The sequence below is a fragment of the Alligator sinensis genome, unplaced genomic scaffold, assembly GCF_000455745.1.
Source record: "Alligator sinensis unplaced genomic scaffold, ASM45574v1 scaffold832_4, whole genome shotgun sequence".
Classification (NCBI taxonomy): Eukaryota; Metazoa; Chordata; order Crocodylia; family Alligatoridae; genus Alligator; species Alligator sinensis.
The window spans coordinates 576,344-603,497 of NW_005842329.1; the positions used below are offsets into that span (position 1 = coordinate 576,344).

General features: G+C 40.4%; 1 protein-coding gene across 2 annotated transcripts in view; it reads left to right on the plus strand.

The window, feature by feature from the left end:
• Positions 1–27,154, plus strand: part of PDE10A (phosphodiesterase 10A) — a 337,773-nt gene that overhangs the window by 262,404 nt on the left and 48,215 nt on the right. For both annotated transcript variants that reach the window (XM_025210028.1, XM_025210029.1), the window contains exons 6-11: positions 7,776–7,916; positions 9,885–10,040; positions 11,631–11,681; positions 12,088–12,146; positions 15,717–15,768; positions 21,807–21,949. In XM_025210028.1, coding sequence (XP_025065813.1) covers positions 7,776–7,916; positions 9,885–10,040; positions 11,631–11,681; positions 12,088–12,146; positions 15,717–15,768; positions 21,807–21,949 — 602 coding nt within the window. The remainder of the gene's footprint in view (positions 1–7,775; positions 7,917–9,884; positions 10,041–11,630; positions 11,682–12,087; positions 12,147–15,716; positions 15,769–21,806; positions 21,950–27,154) is intronic.

Genomic DNA, 27,154 nt, shown 5'->3' on the forward strand with positions numbered 1-27,154 from the left:
CAGGTGGAGTACCCACAGAGTTTCTAGGGTAGCAGCATTTGAGTTGGGAACTGCTAAACAATTTAAAGTGTTCACTGTGCATCATTAAACAACGCATTATCCCAGTGGCTACTGTTATTTTGGCCTTTGCTAGTGTCTGTTTTGTCACTTCTGGGTTTTCTAGAACTGTTAGCATTGCTAACAGTTTTATCTTCTGCATGCCATCATTCAGTTGACTCCTGCATTGTTATGTAGGTGAGGAGAAAGACCCCACTGTGCCATTTTCACCTCTCCCAGCAACATGTTCACCCTGTGAAGGGGTGGCCAGAATCTGACTCTGAGTTTCCTTAGATCTTGTCTATGCTGCACAACGCAATGCAGCATAGCGACAATGCAGTGTAGCAATTTTAGGTAATTCGGTTACTGAAGGTAATCTGGCTGTTAGCACAGAGCTCTTTCTGACCTAATTTACCTTATTTTGAAGAATAGCTCATTTAGCTCACAGAACCATAGAATCTTGGGAATTTCAACACTGCACTACATTGTGCTATGTTGATTTACCTTTAGAAATAGTCTACATCCATTTTTCTCTGACATTTTAGTACAGTTGTGCAAATAAAACACTGTGGTTGTTGGTGTACATAACATGTTTTGGAAATTCCAACAAATTGGGTGTTTACCTTAGAGACTGGAAAAACCGTGTAATTAAATCATAATATTTCACAGCTTTCAAAGAAAAGACTGTTTCCTGTTTTCTTCCTTCTGTTTCTAACCAAACCAGGAAAGTGCTCACATAATTCGAACCTTTTTATAGTTATGACCCCTAATTCAACACAACATTTAATTGTGTGATTTAAAGGGCTTCATTAATGTCTTAGTGAATTCAGTCCATGTGCTTAATTGCATCTGTAAATCCATGTACCTAATTGCACCACTAAATAAGGATGGACATAAGCACATGCTAAAAGTTTGAAACTTGTATGAGTGAATGTTCCTCAAAAGTTTTTCTGTCAAGTATAATATTATCTGTTACAGTACTAGTCAGTCCTGCAAATAATTTTCATGTGGGTAAATCTTATATTTGTGAACTGTGCTTCAATGATTAGATACTCACATGAATAATCTCACTGTTTTATAATGAAATGCGAAACTGGGTCCACTTAGTTTTCAAAATGTAATAGTAACACAGTTGTTTTTACCTTGTAAGCTTCACCCATTTCCTGCTGTTGTAAATTGCTTATAACAAACAAATCATCTTCCCTTTAGATGTTGGTTTACAACAGCTTTATTATTAAAAAATAAATAAATAAAGGTTGTCAGAGGCCACAAGTATATGCACACCCTTTGCTTAAGAGAAAATATAGTTCGAACTATTCTAGAATTCATAATTGTAGAAATTCTTCCAGCTTGATGTGCAGCGCCATCTAGTGAATTTATGAAGAAGGAAAGATCCCATATAATGAATTATTGAGTACATTTTTCAAAGCGACCAATGATTTTAGCAGGTTCAAGTTTTGAGTGGCATCCTGAGACCCTGAAAAGCTACTTTTACAGTGTTACAGATTGAGAACCCCCAAAGTCATCAGTCACTTTAGAAAATGTTGATTTGTATCACTGAATTATTTCTACTATTACTTATTCCATAGTAATAGTACTTACTCCTTGTCAGTGTAATGAAATACATCGATTGTTTCCTTAGTTGCACCCTTTTTGCCCAATAATAAGGTCTCCAGCAATAGCCTACATCTTTGAAGGAGAAGGAAAGTTCAGAAAATAAGTTAGTTTATTTTGTGTTTTTCAACATATAGCTTCTAATGATAATGGGTGTGTCTACACTAGACATGTACTGCGGAGCTCCAAAGTAAAACGTCAGCATCTACGTGTGGTGCTACTAGGCCAAAGTAAACTAATTAACACCACTGTAGGATAGTACTGCCAGACACAAGTACTATCCTAAGGCTGAGTTATTTACTTCCCTGCCACACACGTGTAGACACTGATATGACTGGTTGGGGCATGAGGGTGCTTCAGTGTGAGGGCTGCCTGCCAGCTAGCCCCACACTGAAGCAACCTCATGCCCCAGCCAGCCCCTCCGCATCTACATGTGTGCTGCTGTGTGTACTGCTATGTAGTTTTTAACCTGCAGCAGGATAGTACTTGTAAAAACAAGTACTATCCTGCTGTGGAGTAAATTAGTTTACTCCAGCCTAATAGGAGTGCACATGTAGACACCAAGGCATTTATTGTGCAGTTAATTAGTCAACTGTGCAGTTAACATCTCATGTAAACATGCCCAGCACCTTAATATAGCCTGGCATTCAGTATGCTTTGAACAAGTATTTTGTTGCAAAATTCAGCCAGGATACACATAGGTACAGTGATACTACTTTTTTTAATTGGCAATTCAGACTGCAAAAATGACAGCCAAAATTCAAAAGTAGGCAATCCACTGTAAAAGGTTTAGTGACTATGCTACATCTTTGTAATAGGTCTGGGGCTATATGAACCTACTCATCTTTTCCATAAGTGTAATGAGTTTATGAAGCACCTGAGGCTGGGTGGGGAGGGTTTGGGGGAATGCAGGGGCATGCTGACCACTGTAGATCTGGGGGGTGGGGGAATGTAGGTGAGTGGAAGGGACGGCTTACCATCCCAGGCTACTGCTACCACTACCACTTCTGTAGCAGTGTCATCTCTGCTCAGGCAAGAACAGCCCCATGGCTGGGCTCCCTAGGAGCCAACCCTGTTGCCCCTATTCACTCCCTCCCCCCATACTCATCCCACCTTAGTTACACTACTGGTCTTTTTATCTTTAACTTTAAAGACTTAAAGCTACTTGCTTTGAAGTTGCCATCGTTATTTGTATTACCCCTTACAAATTAAGTTTTCCATTGCAATTCCTAATTAATTAAAAAAAATCAGTTTGACCCAGATGCTCTGATTTCAAGCTAAAGCTCCTACCTCCAACCTCTCTGCTGGCTTCATTTCTGTGTTATCATTTGCATTTCAACCAATTTTAATTAGAGCTCTGAGTTGCTTCAGTGTGAGGGCTGCCTGCCAGCTAGCCCCACACTGAAGCAACCTCATGCCCCAGCCAGCCCCTCCGTAGCATGTTGATCTAGGTTGGAGTTAGCACCAGGCTGGCAGGCTGGCCCCTCGCCTTGCCATGGTCCCCTACCAGCTGGGGCTGCTCCGCACAAGCTCAACATGTTGCGATCCCAGGCACTGGTGGAAATTGGCATGCTCAGGAGTGATAAACTCCAGCACACTAATTTAACGCGTAGACATGTCCAAAGTGTAGCAATTAGGTTATTTGCTCTTTACTGGTTAGTTTATATTGTACTACCAAAATTATCCAGGTTTATTGCAGAGTATTTATTTCACAGTGTACTAATGCGTTACCTTTATTTCACAATTAATACATATGTCTGCTTTCCCAACATCAGTATATTATATCATAGGAAAATGCACAATTCTTCACACACATGATAAGTTACTGATATTTCTCTAAAAACATAAGGCACTTTTATTTGTTCTTTTCCACCACTCCTACCCTTGCCTGCTTTTTCCTAGCTGGGGGGTTGCTTGCGTTTATGTCTAAACACAGAACACGGTTGGCTCTAACTGTGGAACATTTTAGAACATTATCTGGCTATTAATTCAGCTTGGGTGTTTTGCAACTTTTTGGTTGGGGACATGTTCCAGTATTGATTTTTGTGTCATTTTTATTGGTCACTGTTACAAATCATACTTGGTTTTTAAAAAAAATCTGGTCTTCCAACACTCCTTGATATATATATATTTCAATAGGCTGGTTTCTTGCAGTTTTATATCCACGGGTACTACGTTCCTTACCAAAAAGCAGGGGGGGGGAGGCAGGGGAGTTCTGTTACTAAATTAGAAGAGGATGTAAGAAGCAAATACAGTTGATCTGACCTTGTATTGATAATGCAAACTTCTCTTTAATAAATTCACCCTCCTCTCTCTGTTGCTGCCCAGACATTAAATAATGCAGTAATAATGTAATACCAACGCATCCATTTAATGTCAACTAATATTAAATAATTTTCTGTTAGGCATTGTCTGGGCCAGCTTTTGTTCACATTGAAGTCAGTTGCAAAACTCCTGTGTATAAAATAGAATCAGGCTCAAGTCCCATTTTTGTACTCTTGTTGCACAGGAAGCCAAAAGCATACTCGATTGTATTAACAAGAGTATTGCTTGTAAATCAAGGGAAGTAAGTCTTCTGCTGTATTCAGTACCATGTCCAGTTTTGGGCCCTACAGTTCAAGAATGGGGAACAGATTGGAAAGTGTCCAGTGCAGAGTGAGATAAATGATTTGGGGCCTATGAAGCTTTATGAGAAAAGGCTTATTTAGTTTGGAGAAGAGAAGGCTGAGGGGGATTTGATAATGGTCTTCAGTACCTGAAGGGCAGTTTACAAAGAGGATGAAGATGGGCTTTTCTGTGTAGCTATAGCAGACAGGACTAAGAGCAATGGCCTCAAGCTGTAGCAGAGGAAATTTAAATTGGAGATTAGGAGGGACTTTAGGATGATGAGGGTGGTCAAGCACTGGCACAGGCTACCTAGAGAAGTTGTGGAATCTTCATCTTTGGAAATTTTCAGGCACAGGTTGGTCAGGCCCTTGGCTGGAATGGTTTAGTTGGGGGCAGTCCAGTCTTGAGCAAGGGGCTGGACTAAATGACCTCATGAGGTTACTTCCAGTCCTACTTTTCTAGGATCCTCTGATTGTAATAGAAATACAGTTTTGTAACAAGTACAGTTTATTAATACAAGGTTTAGTTTAGGATTGATGTCCATGTAGAATAGTAAAGGCAAGCTCTTATTTTTATGGAATAAAGATCTATTTTTTATGTTTGCTTTTTAATTGGTGGGATTAATGTTGTTTAATGGATGGAAATTATTTTTAAGAGAGGAACTGAATGGTTTGTAGAGGTGTAAATATGATGACTTTCCCTGGCTTGGCTTTCAACTAGAAACCTATTATCACCTGATGACTGTTCTCTATGTGAAATGTGTTTAGTAGTTTACCAGGTTCCCAATGGTTACTGTGTAATCCCCTCTATAAAAATACACAGGAACTGATAACTCGAGCTGTCTCATTGGAGAAGCCAAGAATGGAATGAGTCTTGAAACTGAAGTTATCCTCTTAGTCATACAAGTAGACAAGTCAACTTGCACTGCTATTACTCATGATGTAACTCCTGCTAATAAACAAAGGGATTCAGTTTATAGGATTCTATCTAGCACCCCTGTCAAGAAACATATTCACACTTAAAAAAAAAAAAATCTTAAATTGTGGACAGACTTAACTTTCCAGCACTTTAAAAGAAGATGGGAATTTTCTGCTTAGGAGCACACATCAGCCGCTCTGCTTTACTGGGATAAAACATGGCTAAATTGAGTAGTGTAACTTGGGGTGGGTAAGCAGGGTTCCAGCCCTGGGCTCCAACTTAGAAGGGGTGGCAGAATTATCGTGCCACCCCAGTGGAGCGTGCACTCAAGCAGGAAAAACAGTCCTATGGCATTGCTCTTCTAGCAGCAGCTGGTGCACAGCCATTGTATTGCTGCTGTAAGAGCTGCAGCCAGGGTGGGCAGACCGGCGGCAGCAGCAGCTGCAGTCTGGTTTTGAGAACCAAGCATAAGTAAGACTCCTGTTGCCTTTTGCTCCTGGAACCCCCACCCCTCTGGTGCTCTACGTATACTCTTAGAGGAGCATAGGTGCCCCATGTTTTGTGCCCTAGACAGAACTCTGCTGGAGAGCACTGGGGATGGAGGAGGGAGCTGAGTGCCAGGCAGGGAGAGAAATGGTCAGGGGCATCAGTCTCGCCTACTCCAGAGACTCAGAGATCCTGGCTGCTGCCACGTTGTTGTCTGCCCACCCCCAACTGCTGCTACCACAGCAAAGACTCCCTGAGGGAGTCATAGTGCCAGGTCTTAGTTTTCACTGAAGGACCTGTTAGCCTCTAAGGCTTCCTGTACACATTACAGGAATCACACAATTAACTGATTAAGTGTGCAATTACCTTAAGATCTGCTAAACCTGTTAAATACTTATCATGCCATAAAAAGCTCTAGCTATAAAGTTAGACCTTGAAAATGTGTACTAACTTTATAGCTGGTTGCTATTGAGCTTTAATTTGCTTTAATATGCAAGGGTAGTAGGGGCTCCCCTGCAGCTGGGAGTCCCAGCTGAGCTGATGGGGCTTCCAGCCACAAGAGTGCAGCATGCCCAACTGAGAGCTCAGCCCCAGCAGCTGCTGGCTCTGGGTTCCACCAGCACCCCCAAGCCTGGAAGATTGTAGCTGCACGTTCCTCACACCATCTGCCGAGACCCAGCTAGGTCCTGACACCCAGGCGGAAGGTCGTCCTAGCTTAGAGGATCAGAATCCAGGAGGAAAAGGTCGCAATTGAGATTGAGGCCCCCACCCATTGCAGGAAAGTGAAGGCCAGCCATCACCGGGGGAAGGGTTTGTCAGCAAAGAGCAGGTGCTGAAGGGCTTGCAGGCAGAGAAAGAGAGAATGAGTGAGCGCACAAAAAATGAATTGCAGGAGTTTTGTTATATTTGTTTTGTTTATGCACCCCCAATGGAAGTCACATCAGGGTTACTTTTTTATAGTGATTTGACTGTTAATGGACTATGGTTCAAACTTTAGCATAGGGTCTATTATTTCTATAGTAAACTGGATTTAAATTGTATTGTTCAATGTTAATTTATGAATATACAAACAAAACAAAATAAAAAATCCAGGAAGAATCATAAAGATAGTAGAACTATAGATTATTTCTTGCAGACCTATAATTGAAAATGTATTTAATTCCACCCTAAAATATTACAGACTTCTATCTATAAAGGTGATTTCTCATGCTTTTAAATTTTTCAGAAATCATAAATTATATTGACTGACCTATTCAGTTTTGAGAAAAGATCACATTTTTATTCAGAGTAACACTTTGACCAAAACCCAGAGGATATTTCTTTGAGTTTAAGACATTGACACTAGTGGGAACTTTGTAGAAGATAATTTAGGAAATTTATAATCACAATGGGTGCATCTGTACATGCTATTAAGGCGATGTGATAAACTTCAGCTCAGTTCGCGCCTGAGTTAACTGCTCTCTGGCTCAGCATCTGCGTGTGTGCCTGGATCAGTAACATTTTGAGCCAGGGCAGAGGAGCCCTTGGTGTGCAGCAGGCTTGGGGGTCAGCTGCGGGCTCCATGCATGGAGCGGCAGAGGGGTTGGCCGGGGCATGAGAATGCCCAAAGTGCAGAGCTGTGTGACTGATCCCTGAGCCTGCTGCCAGCCCAGGGCTGCTCCATCCTGGCTCTAAGTGCTGCTGTCCCAGGAACCATACGCACTTGTGTTGTAGCACAGCAAATGACTCAGATAGTACTGTCCCCAACAATACTATCTTATGGCAGAGTTAATTTACTGCACCCTAATGCTGGCACTTGTGTAGACGGTGATGCTTTACTGCAGAGCTAATTAATCAGCTCCACAGTAAAGCACGTGTAGTAATAATAAGTGTAGAAATAATAGTTCAGTTTCCTATGCACTTTATTTTTATCTTTGGGAATCTGTTTCAGTTTATCTTAGCAACTATTTACAATTAATTTATGTATGTTACAATTTCTACTAACATAAAATACTCTCGCTGCATGGTTTTAAAGTAAACAGGCTACTTAAGAAGTATATGTTTTGAAATATAAATTGCTAAGTAAATACAGGCAAACTCTCTAATGGCATTTTCTTTTTTTTCCTTCTAACTAGAGTTTGTGTGTGTTCACACCACCTGGAGCTAAGGAAGGACAACCCCGACTCATTCCTGCAGGGCCGATTGCCCTTGGCACAACCATTTCTGCATATGTAGCCAAATTCAGAAAAACACTGTTAGTAGAAGATATTCTAGGGGTAAATTACTTTTTCTTTTTAATAAGATATGTCCAAGTTACAGTTAAGAAGATGTCTTGTGGTTTAAATGCAAACTGAACTAAATATATACTAAATCATTTATGTAGTTACTGGCAGTGTAGGACCAGAAGTAATTTTCTGGAGTATTTTATTAAAAATTCTTCTCTACTTGATTTTTAAACTGCTTGAAATTGTAAACATAGAAAAGTTTTGCTATATAATAAAACACATAGCTATTATGCAGGAAACATAAGCAAAAATTTTACCCCCACCTTCCAGAAAAGAAAATATACTAAGCCCATGTGATAAGATGATTAACATACATACTTTCACATAGTCGATCAAATTTTGATTTAACTGTACTGTACTACTCAATTCTACCATTTTGACAAGCAGTTTAACCAAAAATCTGTTTATTGGGCTAGATTTAGACCTGTTTACAGTAGAAGAATTCTGGCATACCTCCAGTAACTTTAGTCAAGTTACTTCAGATAATACACTGTAATATAAGATCTGATCCTTTTGTCTGTAAATACAATTTCTACTGACACTGAAGTTCTTTTAACACAAATCTTTTTCATTTCTAGTTCTGATCTATCAAATTAAATCAAATAGATAAACATTTTTTTTTGTTACTATAAAGCAAGTTTGAATATTTCAATCATGTCACCTCTTACTTTTGTTCTTTCAAGACAAAGTGGTCTAAAAGTTGTCCGTCTCTCCTCTTATTTAAAATCTTCCATTCTTCTGAGCTGCTTCCTGTATGTATAGTACCTATCTTCACATCTCATGATCAAATTGGACAGTACAGTCCATAGTGTTTATGACAGAACTAGCCAATTGCCTGTTAAGAATGACGGCGGGGGGGCGGGGCGGGCGGCATGCAGTGCCGCCACCTAACGCCCCGTGCTGCCGCTGTTCTGCTGCTTGCAGAGAGCAGGATGGGGGAGCTGAGGCCAGCGCTGCTGTCCTTAGCTCCCCCACCCTCTGTCCGGTCCTTGGCATGGCTTTGGAATCACACAGGGGGCGAGGCCAGCACACTCCAGTCCCCGTTGTCCCCCTCTGCCTCCAAGGAGCAGGGGAGGTGGCCCCTCAGTCTCCACTGCCATGGCAGCACTCTGCTGTCTGTCCCTGTCTGTGTAGGGCACTCTGATTGGCTGCTGAGATGATCAGAGTGCGAATAAAGCGTTATGGACGGAGAGACAGACTTAGGCTTTTATAATATTAGAATATATATATAAACATATATATATGAACATTATTGCATGAACCTAGGTCATGTGCGTAAAATGGCAGGTCATAGAAACTTAGGGTTGGAAGGGACCTCAGGAGGTCATCTAGTCCAATCCCCTGCTCCAAACAGGACCATCCTCAACTAGATCATTCCAGCCAGGGTTTTGTCAAACCAGGCCTTAAAAACCTCCGGGGATGGAGATTCCACCATCTCTGTAGGTAACCCATTCCAGTGCTTTATTACCCTCCCCATCTGAGTTTTTTTCAGATTGAATGGGGTATAGGAAAGAATTCCTGTCACAGGCTTAGTTGAGAGAAACCACTTTTCTTTGCAATACTGGTAGAGTTTGGAAATTTTTGGTCTGGGGTCATGTCTCCATGTACCTTATAGCACCTAGTGGGTGCCTCAGGATTCCTTACTCCTACAGAGAATATTGTCTGCCTGGTAACACTGAAATTTGAGCAGTTCAATTCGGAGTTACCAGTGCCCCTTCTTCCAGACTGGATTTAACAATAAAGTACTTTCCTGCCTTTGTGAGATACTGGATAAGTAAGATTTGTATATGTAAACAAACTAGGGAGAGGCCTTTTGTGGGCTTCGTAATTTTTTTGGATTCTTGTCTGTAAAGGGCTCTTCTTGCTGATTTAGTGAGCTAGGAGAAAGAAAAAAGTCGATTTATCTTTTATATTCATGCTGTAACATCTACATTCTATCAAACTGTTTGCACTTTTTAGGATGAACGATTTCCCAAAGGTACTGGACTGGAATCAGGGACTCGTATCCAATCTGTTCTTTGTTTACCAATTGTCACTGCAATTGGTGATCTGATTGGTATCTTGGAGCTTTATCGGCACTGGGGCAAGGAAGCCTTCCATCTCAGTCACCAGGAGGTGAGGCCTAAACTGCTGCAGTTGGTTCCTAAAGACATTCCCCTCCCTAAATGGGGGTGTCAAATATTCCTTACCTAGAACTTCTTCTCTGCCCCCTGTCCATCTGTTTTTTTTAATTTTTTATTGTTGTTGATTAAGATGGGTAATTCTCAGTGGCAAATGGTAATAATCATTCTCTACACATAAGTACATTGGGCATCTCACATTTTTCTAACTGTTTTATTCCATCCTGTGGGAAAATAATTTCAAGCATGTCATTATCATTTATTTATTGAATAAGGGTTTAAAAATAACAGACGTAGAATGGGGATTACAACAAGTGTGGGTTCATGAGAGCTCCTGTTGTTACAAATGCAAAATGAAATTGCTCTTACCAAAAAGGGGTATGGCCAGCTAACTTGCATTTCAATTTTAAGTTTTCTATAAAGCTATATTGTGCTGTATGGCAAAGTCTCTTTCTTCACTAGTTGACTCTGAAAACTTTCATCCCATTGAATAATTTCTGTCAATAAAGCCACATTTCAGGAAAATCCTACACTTACATTGGTGTGTACAAGTTGTGCTTGTGTTCTATGATTTATCTTCATGTTTGGGAACTACTTTACATTAATCACTACAACTAATAATTCATGAATGTCCTATTTAAAAAAAAATGGTAATGTTGCCTGAAGTATTTTACCAGTACATCTTTAAAATAAAGATTTAAGTATGCACTATCAGGTTCCTTTCAGTTACATTTTCCAAAAAGTTTTAGAGCACATGTACCAGTTAAAAATAGCTGGAGTATCTTCCATAGAGGAAAAGGGGTATGTTAATAGAATGTATGGCAATGGACCTTCAGCAGTGTTCTGTTAAGTTTGTTTCCAACAAAATCTCTATGCTTCAAGGACAGGAGATGATTCATGGTAGTGCATTTTATTTAAACTTAGTTAACTGCAGTTTACACAGCATTGGTGTGAAATTTTGCCTTGACATACATACCTGAAACAGTAGTCTTGTATTTAGTGTTCATATTTGATTCTTCTGCAACTAAAATGGTAGTGACAGGAGTATTTGTTTACAGCAAAGGTTTTTTCTTGAAAGTAGTTGTTTCTGAATGAAGGCATCATTATTGGTACTATTTCATTGTGATGGGTTATTTAATTGTATGACAGAAGCATGTTAACAGCGTACCGTATGTAATTTTTAAAGCCCCTCTTGCAATCCAGGAAGGGCTGCTTCTGCCCTTATTATACTGCCATGTATATTATGCTGCCATTATTAGATGGTTGAGTCCTCGTGCCCCTTCTATGCAACTCAGTTGATAAAAAAGTTGTGATAGTACAAAACACTTGAGCAGTACTTTTTGTACTGTTGCTTCCTTGTGACTGGAATACTGTTTCTTAAAAGTAAAGTACTAATAGACAAGTTACTTACCCTAAATGAATTTACTTTCCCTAAATTAATTGTCTACCCATAACCATAGTTCCATGTCTTGTCTGAAATATCTCAGCTGAAAAATGTTCACGGTATTTAAAGGTACTTAGAAGTAGATTGAGAAAAATCTGATAAAATTGGCTCAGATGTTAAAACTTCTCATCTTTTCTTTAGGTTGCAACAGCAAATCTTGCATGGGCTTCGGTAGCAATACATCAAGTACAGGTAAGTCTGGTTTTTTCATAGCTTCTTAAAGGGAGCATAGCATAAATCTAGAAATCATGGAGATTATTTTATGGTGTAGAAGGTTCAAGGCAGTAGAAGACTTGATTTCTCTAGTCTTCCTGTAAATCTCAGCGCTCATTCAAGTAATATACTGTTGTAAATTGTGTGCCTAATATAAAATGAATATGAAATTGGGTATTTGCAGCTCTTCAGTGAGATAGATACATTTGAAGCTAGACACCCCAGCCTGTTTTCTTTTTGATACATTTTACACAGCGTTATAATACATACGTAACTTGCAATTGTATATTTTTATGCAGATTAGGCAAGTAGAACACGTATCCTAAAATTTCACTCTTGACTCCTGTGATCTTCTGAAACAATAGTATGTTCTGTTTTCCTCCAGGTGTGCCGAGGCCTTGCCAAGCAGACTGAACTGAATGACTTCTTGCTTGATGTATCAAAGTAAGTGTGATTTGCTCCAGTTACAGGCTCCTTTTTAAATTTTGTCCCTTTTTTCTCCCTTTAGTTCGTATTTTTGCGCTTCCCCTCCATTGTCCTACTAGGTTGTGGGTTTCCTCTCTGCAGTTAATATTCATTTAGTTACTTATTTAATGATGCTTAAGGTTTTCTTTTGCACACTGTAGGACTTAGAATTCTGTTTTATTCATTATACATACAATAAATATTTTTGATGAAGAGATCCTGACTGTTCATTGTGTCATCATTTTCAAACTAAAGACATTGGCCATCCATTTTACTCTTGCCTTGTAGAAGGACATAAGATACTTTTTAGATTGTGATTGGAATGAGTATACAGGACATTTCATTCTTTTTTTATCTCTGTTAAAATGTTTATATGGGATTCAAGTTCATCTCTTAAATTAAAATAGTTGTTTAACAGGAAAAATAGGCAAAGAAATAATAAACACATGTAATATAATCAAGTTACTGTGGTTATTGGAGTCAGAGCTGACATTTATGGGCCTTTGTAAGTGTATAACTCTTTATGCTAGGTCATTTGGGGGCATTTTTTGCATTTAGTTTCTTTGTTTATTTTAAACCTAGAAAGATGGAGAAAATAACTATTTTTAATATGCTTACTAGTTAAACAGTGCCATTCTGGCTTTGATTTTTACATTGCATTAAATTGTGAAAACAAAAATAAATAATTGTATTTGCAAATGTCTGTTGGAATTACTTGGCTTATACTCTTGTTTTCCTTTAATCCACATTCTTTTCTGTCTAACATTAAAAATGATCTGCTACTAAAGAATCAAAAATTGAATTTGTATGTCATTTATGATGAACATTTGTAGATGAAATAATTTTATTTGTATTTCTTTACTAAAAGTTTTACAAGATGATGGTCTTTTACCTTAAGACTGGTCTGTCTTGTTTTTTCTAGAGGCTCCATTTATATGCTCAAAGTATCATATTTGTGTGGTACTTTTTTCTTTTATTTGTCATGACAAATGCATATCTTAATTTGAAAACCCAGGAAAATATTCTGTAAAATGGAAGTTTTGGATACTTTGAAATCAGTATACATGTTTTCAGTTATCTGCTTATTGATTGTCTCTCTATTCCCTAATCATATTATCAAACCTTTAAACAATGGAGGCAAGGGGTGATCAATAAATGAAAATACAAAATGCTAATAAAGTTACAGGTGTTGTAGTCTATACCATGTGGCTCTATCAGATTTAATTATTCTGAAGAAACCCTATGGGTGACTTAAAGGATTGAGGATATATGTAGATAGAACAATGCAGTGTATTCAAGGCCTGTCATGGTTAAGATTTGTGACTGGTCTTAAGGACTGTCAGACAGAGCAAGAACAACCAGAATTCCTATCAGAAAGCCGGACACTTCATCTTCTTTATCATGGTGATTGATAGTAAATCTGAGGGAGGCAGCTAGTGTTTGCTCTGCTGCTTTCATTTGACAGTTTAAATCTCAGCCAGAGCCCATAGTGCATCGCTTTGGCACTGTAGTCCTTCCCTAGCCCAAATTATCCACTTAGGCAATAATATTCCCTGAGACCCCCACCAGAATAAGGGCTATAGTTGTGTTGCACTGTTGTCACTTCCTCCAGGTAACCTTTTCCCACTAGGGAACCTATTTCGTTAGAACCGTCAGCAAAGCTAACCACACTTTATCATGCAGATGCATGACAAATAGAACCAAGGAGGTGATACTTCCCCTTTATGCGGCATTGGTCAGACCACAGTTGGATTACTGCATCCAGTTTTGGGCACCATACTTTAAGAAGGATATTGATAACCTCGAGAGCATCCAGAGGAGGGCCACTTGTGTGGTTAAGGGTTTGCAGGCCAAGCCCTGTTAGGAGAGACTAGGGCACCTGGATCTTTTCAGCCTCCGCAAGAGAAGGCTGAGAGGTGGCACAGTGGGTGGGAGCCAGGGCACTTGTTTTGCATGCGTGGCAGGAAAAGGGGCTGGGCTCGGCATGGGAGAAGCTGGGCTGCCCATACAACAGATGAGGGGGGAGCTGCTCACACAACTCGCACAGCAGGTGAGCTAGGATGCTGTGCTGCATGTGCGGTGGGAGAAGGGGCTAGGCTACTCTGGGCGTATGGCATGGGAGGAAGCCAGGCTTCCTGGACTGCAAGCAGCAGTAGAGGGATGATCTGCTCATGTAGTGTGCCAAGCCAGGAGAGGGGGAAGGTTGATCAAGTGGCAGGTAGAGCTGCGCTGCCTGCAAGGCAGGGCAGGGGGGGTTGCCTGTGTGGCGCACAGTCCCTGGCTGCCAAGAAGCTGGACAGCCCTGCTGTAAGGTATCGAATGTAAAATGCTACGCAACCCTAAACCTAGTTGAGTTTGGATTCATCTGGAGTCCCACAGTGGATTCATAGATGCTAGGGTCAGAAGGTACCTCAACAGGTCATCGAGTCCAACCCCCTGCCCTGGGCACGAAAAAGACGTTTCCAAGAATTGCATGAAGATGTAGGGCAAGTAAAATATTCTGCACCCTTTCTGAAACCTCAGAGAAAATATCCTGATGACTGTGCTTGCCAACAATTTCCTCATTGAATAGGGAACTTTCTTTCCATAAAATATAATGTACAGACCATTTTTTAAGACAAACTATGTTAACTACTTTTGTAGCTAGCACAAGCCTTTCACCAGCAACTGATCTGTTTGTACAGTTCCTTCCACAAGTTCTCAGTTTTGTGGATGGAAATTAATGTTTTGCTTTTCTTTTTTCTTTAGTTGCCAATAGGGATATTCCTAGCCATTGATAGCTTGTATCATATTTATGTACTTTAAAAACCCCAGCATTAAAATAATATATAACATAATTTTAAATGTTAAAATATTTAAAAGTGAGAAGTACTTTCAAAAAGGTTTTAGTGGAACGCAGGGCTTTCCAACTGGCAGCCAGCAAGGGGTTAATGCGAAGCTTGTGGGCTCTTGCCTGGCCACTGCTCCCTTGCCCTGCCTGGCTTTTGCTTCCTCCTCCTACTCTTAAAAAATGGTCTGTACATTATATTTTATGGAAAGAAAGTTCCCTATTCAATGAGGAAATTGTTGGCAAGCACAGTCATCAGGATATTTTCTCTGAGGTTTCAGAAAGGGTGCAGAATATTTTACTTGCCCTACATCTTCATGCAATTCTTGGAAATGTAAGACTAATTTATTACATATTTTCTTTCTGTTCAGCCCAAAACAGAAGTGAGCTGTATATGTGTTCAAGGCCATGGGGTAACATCTTTCTGTGCTGGGAACATTGTAATCCAAAAATTATTAAGTCTGGGCACATAGAAGATTTAGACATCTTGTACTAATAATTTTGAGCCTTATCTTTCAATGCTTTTGACTGTCCTTGGACAGTTACCACTTCATAGAGAGAGAGATCAGTTCTACTTCCTTGCAGCCTCAAGGTCAGTCTTTCTCTCCAACCACAACATGCAACACCTAGGTTAATAGAGAATAGCCATTAAGTGTTTTCTAAATTGTGCTGAAGCAATCTAAGTAAGATTATTTACAGACTCTGTATCTCTTTTTCTGCAGAACCTATTTTGATAACATAGTCGCAATAGATTCTCTACTTGAACATATAATGGTAAGCTATGTGCTTTCACCTTTAAATCAGTCTTTCAGAGGATTGTCAGACATAATAGTTATGCCAGTAAAACTGGGATCCCAGTGTAACTTATGTTTTTGTGCTTCTATAGTAGTGTAAGTGGAGCAAAACCATTGCAATGGTTACTGTTTTCATTCAGGGTTAAAGGTACAGTGATTTATCTTGCTTATCCCACTACAGGAGCAGGCAGATATAACTGTTAAATAGAAACAACTAATGCACCCTCATAAGCAGCAACTCCTTTTCCCCTTTTAAATTGGTTGAAACTTATGCTTCTCCACAGCCTGAGTTTTGTTTTCTTTGAATTGAAGTGCAGCGTTGTTGAACTTCATAAGCTGTTTATAATGAATTAGTAACATATGCAATGCTGGGGATGCTCTATATGAAAAAAAGAGAGTGAGTGCGTGCTACCTTGGTTTTATCACAGAACCTACATTTCTCAGCTTTTGTAAGTACCACAGAGTAAATGTTGATTGAGTTGTTAGACAAAAAGAATATTTTAACTTTGGATGGGGAAGGAAGGTTTTTCTTTTCATTTCATTTTGGCCTCTCCTTTTATTGATTCTTTTAAATCACTGTACACTGCATAGACATCATTCAAAAGCAATGGCAGTCCAGGACAGAGGAAATGGTCTGTGTGAGGCCATGAGGAAATAGCGAGCATTACCATAAAAGTGTTTGTTTCATTTACAGGGTCATATGTACAAAAGAATCATTATATCCCAGTTAGGATATAAAATGATTAAGGTTCTATAATTATGGAGCTGCACAGTCATTACAGCTTGTTGAACAGAAATCAGTAACAGAATGTTTGTTCAATGAATTTCACCTTTTTTTAGTTCAGGAACAAATCACAATTTTATTGAATTTGGTCATTATTTGAAGTTATTCACTGAACAGCTTCCACAAACATCAATGAGTGTGGTGATAGCTTATTCAGAGTACTCTTTGATTGATTGAAATTGCTATTTAGTTTTGGACATGTTGCATAGTATGCTTTTGTTCTCTGTTTGGATAAATGTAACTCTGTAATTTTTTTGCTTTTGTGCTAATACTTGTTTGATAGCATATTTAAATATAACAGTCTCCAGTGTTTGCCCTAATCCTGTCAGTGATATTGTTAGCTAGAATATTTACAAAAAGCAAACATGCCAAGAATGCATATAATCCAAAGCAGATTTGTTTAGAAATCTGAATTAATATTTATGAAAATGGTTTCTCAGTATTTATCGAATTCTAGTTACTATGGCAGGCAAGAATTGCTGTTTTCTTTGCATAAGAAACACGTCTCAGTTTCAGCAGCTTTGTCCTTTCCTATGTGCACAAATTGCTTAACAGCATTGTTTAACATTTTAAAAGAACTTTGGTAACATAATACAGCATTTAATGGCAGACAATAGTATTCTTTTCTATGAACAGGCACCAGGTGGAAAATACACACATGGCAATACCATATGCTTTTTCTTTCATGTTCCTTCACAACACCTGCTATCTCAGCATTCTGCTGGATAGCCTGCCTAGATGCTTCACACTCAACTTCCTTTGTAGTCTGTGCCAATTTGCTGCTGCTTGATTGATCTACTAGTGTGGACATCCACTGAAATTCTTTTGGAGACTGATTATACCGTTTGTATGAGAATCAACCTCCTCTCCCTAGTCCAGATCCTGGTGATTGCAGTGCAAGATTTGGCTCGTCCTTGTGTCAACGATAGTAGCATTTTTCTATTTGCTTCTCTTTTCATCTCTCTTATCTTTTACTTAAACTTTTCAATGAATTTAGTTCTGGTAAAAAGCGTTGGATTGGAAACGCTTGAAAGTAAAGATTTAACTACAGAAGAGGTGCAGAGTGAGAAGCCAGAGTGCAAGTGTCCCCACAAACTACTTCACAAGTAGATTTCAGTACAGTACTGGTGATCTGTAGAGAGTTAGGAAGTAGTTTGGTCCCTTTTAGTATCTGGCTTCTCAAAGAAAGCCTTCCATAGAATCATAGAAAGTTAAGGTTGGAAGAGACCTCAGGAGGTCATCTAGTCCCACCCCCTGCTCAAAGCAGGAACATCCCTAACTGTATTATCCCAGACAAGGCTTTGTCTAACTGGGTCTTAAAAACCTCCAAGGATGGAGAGTCTACCATCTCTCGAGGTAGCCTGTTGCAGTGCTTTGCTACCCTCCTCATGAGAATGTGTTTTCTCATATCTAACCTTAACTTCCCTTGTTGCAACTTGAGAGCATTGCTCCTTGTTCTGTCATCTGTCACCACTGAGAACAATCTAGCTCCATCCTCTTTGGAACCACCGTTCAGGTAACTAAAAGCTGTGATTAAATCCCCACTCAATCTTCTCTTCTCCAAACTAAATGAGCCCACTTCCTTCAGCCTCTCCTCATTAGTCCTGTGCCTCACCCCCTAATCATTTCCATTGCCCTCTGCTGGACTCTCCAATTTGTCTATATCCTTTTTGTAGTGAGGGGCACAAAACTGGACACAGTACTCCAGATGTGGCCTTACCAGTGCTGAATAGAGGGGAATAATCACTTCCCTCATTTTGCTGGCAACACTCCTACTAATGCAGCCTCATATGCCATTAGCCGTCTTTTCAACAAGGACACACTGTTGGTTCGTATTTAGTTTATTGTCTACTACAACCCCCAGGTCCTTTTCTTCAGAGCTGCTGCTTAGTCAGTTGGTCCCCAGCCTGTATCAGTGCATGGGATTGTTCTGAACTAAGTGCAGGACTTCGTACTCGTCCTTATTGTACCTTATAACTTTTCTTTTGGTCCAGTCTTCAGATTTTTCGAGGTCTCTCTGAATCCTAGCCCTACGCTGCAGTGTATCTACTACTTCCCCCAGCATGGTGCCATCTGCAAATTTCCTGAGGGCGCACTCTATCCCACATTCCAGGTCATTGATGAAGGTATTGAACGAGACAGGCCCAAGGACTGACTACTTGATACCACCTGTCAACTAAACATCAAGCCATCGATTATTACCCTTTGAGCCCAATGATCCAGCCAGTTTTCTTTCTACCCTGCAGTCCATTCATTCAACTTGTATTTCCTTAGCTTGCTTGCAGGAATGTTGTGGGAGACCAAATGAAAAGCCTTGCTAAAGTTAATGTATCCTTTGGCAATCCTGTTAACTGCCTGTTCCCCAAATAGTAGCTTTTTAAGGAGGAAGGTTTGATAAAAATAGGCCCTGACATAAGGTAAATGAAACCCTTTTGAATTTTTTTTTTTTAGTATCAGGTGCTATATAAAGCATCAGGATGGTTTCAGAAGGGATATGTGGAAAACTTCTGTATTGTAGTCCCAGCCATTGCCAATGCAGTTTAGATTAGGTGATCTGTTTTGAATGAAGAAAGAAATAATGAGAATGGCCATACTGTTTACCTTCCATGGAGGGGAATGGTACACTGGGCCAGGTTCCCAAACTTAATTCTTTCCCTTTGACATCATTCTTATGGCATGAAAAATTTAGAAAGCAGCTGGGTCTCTACAGCTGTGTATTCTTGCAATGTGGGGGAAGTCTCCAACTGGTCTTGTGTTCATATAGGTGGCTTCTGTGTAACAGTCAGTGTAAAGGGCAGCATTAAAGCTGGTTAATATCTGGTTTTCCACCCTGCAAAAAATGTCAAGATTCCACAACATTTTCCTATTTAATATTAAGATATAACCAAGACCTTTTTGAGTTTTTTTGCGAAAGCTACAATGGGGAAGATAAAGAGAAATAGCTTGTGCACTTACACAGGATATAGAAAATGCAGGTTTAAGTCCCTGCATTCCTGACATCTAGCCAAGCACCTGACACTGGTGTTTAATCAGTCTCACTCTCTGACTCAGCGAATATGTAATGGAATGACTCCAACAGAAGATATTAGTGAAAGGCACCACAGAATATCCTTTAGGGTGGTGGTTAAGGCACTCTCCTAGTAGGTAGGTAACTGAAATCTTCCTGAGTTATGCAGTCATAATTTTAGTCTTATGCTTCTCAAGCGAGTGCACTTGCCCTTGTCTATTCTTGGTTTTCTCCCTCCTACGTTTTGAGCAATAGCTGTCCTGTGTCTGAGAAACCTTCAAAAGGCAGGTTTTGATGAAATTGCAAGATTCATTTCCAGTCAAGTAGCTTTGTTTGGCCAAGAAAAAAAAAATAGAAATTTCTTGAAGAGTTTAAATAGGATGGAAAAAATGCAAGAACACTCTTACTAGCAAGTGATGCTTTATACACTGCAGTTATCTGGCACAGAATCAAGGCGTTGCAACCAGGTATGTTGTAGCCAAGGTTGTGTCCAGTGAATATAGATGCTGCTGAGAACATGTTGCATAAATGCTACTTTTGCCTCTTTACGAACAGATCCTAACTTCAGAATCACACCGTTCTCCAGAGAATGTTTAATATATGCAAAACATGCATAACAAAAAACATGTCAAAATGTAGATCTCTTAAAATATGGTTCATTTGTCTGTTGTAAGTGGACATATACAGGGGTATTTTTGGCACTGGCAATTTCAGTAGTGTAACTGGGGGTGAGTGACTAGGGCATGAGACCTTGGCACTGATTTTAGGGGAAGGCGAGGGAAGGAGGAGTGGGTGGGCATGTTGGACTGGCAGCTGGAGGCCTATATTTGGTATGGGCTTACTTTGGGACTGTTAGCTTCAGCCATGCAGATCAGAAGCAAGAGTTTCCTTGTCAGCTTCACTACCCCTACCTCCGCTGTGCAGCTAACAGCGACTGCATTTACCCTCTCACAGCTGCAGCCTAAATGAGGCTTTTACAGTCTTGTTCTACATGACACAGATCAGTGCCAGCTGGTAGTTGTTGCAACAGCAACATCTCCTAAGGAGGAAGAGGAGTGAGAGCATAATAGCTGGCCCTAATCCCTAGAGCCCTGGGGTCACTGTTCTGCAGTCCCTTAACCCCATTGTCCCCTCAACCCCATTTTTCTGCACTCAACTCAGCCCCCAATCCTCATCCTCTACTCTGCCTAGGGCACAGAAATAGCTAGCTATCCCTCTGGACAAAGCAAATCAGGAGGAAAAGGTCATAGGTGTGTTTGTGTTTTGTCCAGCTCATTCAAGTTCGGAGGTGGCTCCTGTAGCGCAGTTTTGACCTCTGCTCTTTAAATCCTTTTAAAATTCTGGTTAGGTTCATTACTACTGGATGTTAGGACATCTGTGTCTTTGCTATAGAAGCTTGAAACTATACACACAAGGCCTTGCATTTGCATAAGAGGAATATGCATCCATTATATGTATACTTTGGTAATCTGTATTTTCAGATGTCAAATTATTTTATATGCAATATCAAATTCTTTGACTTCATAATGTTATGACTTCTTTTTGTGCAAACGAATACACTGATTTCTGTGCTACACAATACATTTGAGAAGCATCATACTATAATAATATTTCTTTACACATGCTAAAATCAGGCAGTATTATCCATTTGAATAGTCAGTGTACACTTGTTTTGCTTTTTTTATTTGCTGCAAACTAATTTTCTGAAAAGTGACCCCACATACTATCTTGCAAGAAGTGTGGGGGAAGTGTTAAATGGTTCTTATTTGAAGTGAGAGGGGGAATTCCAGAGCTGAGACTTTCACTCCATCCTTAAGTTACCCTGTTTTGTCTGGATATTTCAGAACTGTTTGAAAAGCATATTGATTATATACCTGATAGAGTACTTGAGACTGTATATGCCAAGTTATTTTTCAAGGTTTGTGCAGTTCAAAAGTTAGATGTGTTTTTGGCTAAATGAGTTTTGTATGAGCTCCAGTACCATATACACAGATAAGGATAGGGTAAAGGCGAATCTCAAGTCCAGACCACCTTGTTTTAAATAAAGTATTTAAGTTGTAACCTAAATTGTTGTGGCTAAGAAGAAAGCTTGTGGAAACAGGTTTTTGTGTTGGAATAAGCTATTAAAGCTTTAACACTTGAAGGGCTTATCTTCTTTTACAGAGTAGTGACTGAAGTTCGTCTGAACCTCATGATGATTAATTTTATATTTGTTCTCTATCTGTAGATATATGCAAAAAACCTGGTGAATGCAGATCGGTGTGCACTCTTCCAGGTTGATCACAAGAACAAGGAGCTGTACTCAGATCTTTTTGATATTGGAGAGGAAAATGATGGGAAACCTGTCTTCAAGAAGACCAAAGAAATAAGGTAGGAGCAGCAAAAGAATGCAACTGCTTTGTAATGAGATGTGCAGGTATTCGGTTATCCAGTGTCTATGCCTATTTGCAGGTACCCTGACAATACTTGTCATACTGTGATATCATTCCCACCAGGACCCGCCTCCAGAAGGTAGTACTTCTGGGAATGACATTGCAGTGCCATCGAAACAGCGTCTCTGAAGCTTTAACGTCACTCCTGGAAATGCCGTCTTCCGGAGGCGGTCCTTTTGGAAATCATGTTGGAAAAAAACACTTGTGCTCAAAGGTAGGTAAAGGTGCAGGTGTGAAAATAAACCACCTATCCACAGTTCTGCAAGTCAAGGATTTTTATACGAGCTCTCAAGATCTATCAGGCAAATTCTAATGGATAGTTGCTTTTGGTGGATTAGACATTCACAAAAAACTAGTGAGATCGTATCAATCCTTTTAAAATTTTCAGTCCAAGGACTCTTAGTTTAGTTTCTTACTGCTGCAGTTGTTTTTTTGTATACTCAATTTGTATACTTAATTTTGAGTATTCAGTTGGTTGTAACTTGTATAGTTGTGATTTTAAAGTCTGCCAGGTTTGGTCATTTCTAAACATTACAAAGGGTTGAAATGTGGATACATGGGATCCTCTGATTCTTTTACACTGACTCATCCTCCTGACTTGCCATGATTTTGTGTGCACACATTCTTAGTGAAAAAACAGCCAGAATGACACGGTCAATTTAAACAAAATGATAATTGCTGTAATATCTTTCATCCAGAAGACTCTCTAAAATATAAAAGCTGACATTTTCAAGCCAATATTGGGAATTTGGGACCTCATCTTTCTAAAGATGTATGACTAAATCCCCTGCATTAAACATTCCAAACATAAAATACATACACACACATCTAAAGCACTTCACTCAGCAGTGAAACTTTGCAGTGATTTATTTAATTGTTTCTATGCATCTTTAAAGTTCTAGGCCAGTATCAGAGATGATTCATAAGGGGATGTAAGACGCATTCTCTCACCCTCAGTTTGACTCGCTTAGACTGATTTACTCCCACTCTTTACATTGTGTGAGTGAGTGTAAGGGAGTCTAAATTGATGCAATTTACATATTGAGGAGCAAGGAGGTGGTATAAATTAAAGAAGGGGGTGGCTTGCTTTAACTTATACTTTCTAACTCCCGCCTGATGATTGCTTTTTGTGCATTCGTACACTTCTCTCTCCTTTCTCCTGAATGTGAGAATTAAACACATTTTGACACTCAGTGTAATGGAGTATGTGAGCCATGTCCAAGGGTGATGGATAAGGAGACAAGACTATCAGTTACATGTGTAAGAATGTAAAAGTGAGTCAGTCATTCTGAGAGAGACTAGGCTGGTGTTGTGAGGGTAAGCAAAAGAGTGTGTGACTACTGCTAACTGAAACTTGTAGGCATGCTGGGTGAATTTCTAGCCCTGATAAAACAAGTACAAGTTTTGCCTTTGACTTCAGTGAGGCCACATTTCCACCCACTTTGACTTACATATGGATATGCTCCCCTTTTGAATTTTCCCTGCTTGTTCTTATATTAACTTTATAGTATTTGCATAATTCAACCTCAGTATGTTTTATGTGCCTTGGTTTTCTTATAGGACATCTGTAAGATTCTGTCAGCACTTAGTGCAGCTTAGCTTAATATAAAATGAAGTTTCTCAGTTCATTTTAAGACCTTCATGGTCCAGCGCATATGAATTCCATCCTGGAAATTTTCCCCTGACTTACTCCAAATTGATCTCTTTTTCAAAGAGGCACCTTACATGATGTTTGTTCCTAAAATATTCAACATGTAAGAGATTGTAAAGAGAGCTGCTGGCCTGAACATTAGTCAGAAGACTTTATATCAGTGTAATTAAATAGCAGCATGACAGGTCAGAAAACTCTAGCGTAAATAGGAACAAGGATCCCTTTCAAACCAAAATGAGCTGATATATGGGAATATTTGTTTCTAACGACTGAATCATAGAATTAAAGTGACTTCAAGAATCATCTACTCCAGCGGTGAGCAAAATACAGCCCTCAGGCTGGAGTCAGCTTGTCAAGTGATTCTATCCAGCCCATGGCAGGTCCCTCAGCCCCACTCAGCTTAGGCGCAGGGGACAGCCCAGGCCTTGGTGCATGTTGCTGGTCCCACTGTCCCCAGGGATGCAGGTGCCGCCTGGTGCAGAGCACAGCCTGCCCTTTCCCCTGCGTGTGGCAGCCAGACTTGGCTTTCCAGCAGTCCCTGTGGCAGCAGCTCCCTTTGCCCTCACACTTCTAGCTGCCAATGTCTCTGCTGCCACCGCCAGACCCAGCACTACTGCCCAGGCACTCTGGTACATCTGCCCTACATCTACTGCCAGGGGCACCGGACCATGGAGACTGGCCCAGGACCCTGGCAGGCAGGGTGTGCTCAGCCAGGCAGTTGGGATGGGGCCATGGGCAGGCAGGGAGCAGCATCCAGGAGCGGGATGGGATCACAGGGCAGTGACAGCATGGGCCCATGGCAGAATTGAAATCTGCACCCACCCCCTCCCACTGCTCTCCACCAACCCTCAATGGCTCATGAAAGCTTCTTAAGTGGCTGTCCAGCCCAAACAATTGCCACCCTTGATCTACTTCATCCTGCTCTCCCACATGTAGGATTTGCTTTTCCTTCCCCATCATAGACAGATGCTTATTCAGCCTTCTCTTGTAAGCCTCTCATGAGAGAGATTTTACAGCTTCCCTAAGCAGCTTGTTTTATTGTCCTACTCTTGTCAGCTAAGAAAATTTTCTGGGATTTAATGTGTTTTGCTGTAGCTTAAACCCACTGCCTCTTGTCCTACCCTGTGGTAGTGGAGAGCCTTGTTTTTCTCCCTTTCCTTGTGGTAGCTATTTAAATATTTGAGGACTATCCAGTTCCTTTTCATTTTCTTTTCTCCTAACTGAACATGTCTTCATCCTTCAACCTTTCCTCACATGGCTTGCATTTTAACCTCTTTATCATCCTTGTCAGTTGCTCTCCAGTTTATGTACATTGTTCCTAAAACGTGGTGTCCAAAACTAGACACAGCGGTCCATCTACAGACTAATCTGTCAAGTATATTGGTTCTATTACGTTCCATGTCTTGCATACAGTAGCTCTGTTAATGTAATCCAAACTTGTATTTGAATTTTTTTGAGACCAGAATCACTTCATTTACTCATGTTGAGTTTATGATCCACCACAATTCACAGATCCTTTTTGGTAATGCTACTGCCAAGTCACTTAGTTACCTCTTATTCTGTACTGATTTCTTGAAGTGTTCTACTCTGTGTGTCATCAAGAAATTTCATCGAGATATTCCCTATTCCTGCATCCAAATCACTAGCAAAATGTTAAACAGTACAGGACTCAGAACAGACCCCTATAAAACCTCACCTGAGACCTCGTTTCACTCTGACATTGATTCAATAATAGTTACTGGGCACGTCAACACAACATGTGTACTGCAGGGTTGCCTAATTAGCTCCACAGTAAACATCTTGGTGTCTACACGTGTGGCCCTATTAGGTCACTGGAAACTAATAGACTCAACAGCAGGTTAGTACATGTAACTACAAGTACTATCCTACAGTGGAGTTTTTTTCATGCGCAGCAGCACACATGTAGATGTTGATGGCGCTATCTGGGGCACGAGAATGCTTCAGTGCATGGGCTGCCTGCCAGCTAGTGTGGCACTGGAGCACCCTCATGCCCTAGCCATCCCCTCCTTAGCACGTTGAATCAGGTCAGAGCAGCCCTAGGCTGGCAGGCTGACCTCTGTGGCCACCTGCCAGCTGGGGCTGCTTTTACCCAACTCAACATGCTGCAGTCCTGGGTGCACATACAAATGCAGTGCCTGAGAGCAATAAGCTCTAGAGCAATAGATGCCAGAGTTTATTGCTGCGCGTTGATATGCATATGTAGATGCATCCATTCTTTGTTTACTGTTATTCTGTCAGTTATATATCCACCTGATAATTCTATCTAGTCTACATTTGTCTACCTTATATATGAGAATGGCATGTGGAACTATGTCAAACACCTTACTAAAGTCCAGATATATTATTTCCATTTCATTCCACTTTTCAACCAAAATAGTTGCTCTGCCCGAGAAGAAAAGCAAAATTGCTTAGCGTAATTTATTCTTAACAAATCTGTTTGGCTGCTGCTGGTTTTCTCGATTTTCCATATATTTACAATTTGACTGTGTTACCAAATGTGCCCATTACTTTGGGGTGTGCTCATTTATTAGGGATAGTTTCTAGGGTTTGGTGATTCTGTCAATGTGCTGCTTGTGTTACTATACGGAACTGTATCTCTCCCTTCTGCAAGCCCTCACCCCCAATGGAGCTATCTTGCAGGACTCAATCTCAATGGGACTGGGTTCCTCCAGTCACCAAATCAGTCATACACACACAAATTAACGTGACACGCCTGACCTGGCTGGGCTGATCAGCATGGACAGGCTGACACCCTCATATGCCAAGAATCAGTTCATAAGAGCAACAATAAAATGCAGTCAGACACAAGCACACAGGTGAACAGAATCCCTCTGAATCCGGCTGGGTGTTCAGCTGACACCCTCATGGGCCAGCATTCAGTTCATAAGGGCACGTCTGAGTCAAACTGGGTCAATCAGCCTGTACAAGCTGATCCCCTTATGTGTTTCAAACTCAGCACGTCCCAATCTTTGGCCTCTTGATGAGCAGACCCCTCAATATTTTTGAGCTTCACAGGGATCTTTAGCTTAGGTAAAAGAAGCGTTGCTGCAGAGCACAGAAGGAAAGAGAAGCAGAGAAGGAAAAATATACCCAGTTACTACCAGTTTGACTATAAAAGTTATTTATTGCTAAGCATATGAAACATATAATAGTACTAGTAGTAATAGACATGCAAAAGAAAAACAAACACAAACAATGACAATACTACCCTGGTTTCACTAAGTATTTGGGGAAACTTAACTCAAGCTTAACTGATACAGTTCAGGTTCAGAAGTTTATGCCTAGAAAGAAGACAGAGAACGCTGGGATCTCACCTAGTCCACGGTACTCAGGCTGCAAAGCTGACAGGCACAGTCCATAGCGCAATCCTTGAAGAGAGAGACAAGCTGTTCTTCCAGCGTCCCAAGAATGACAGGGGATGGTGTCAGCACAGGAGTTTTCTTCTTCTTTCCTTTTCCTCTCCCTTTCTTC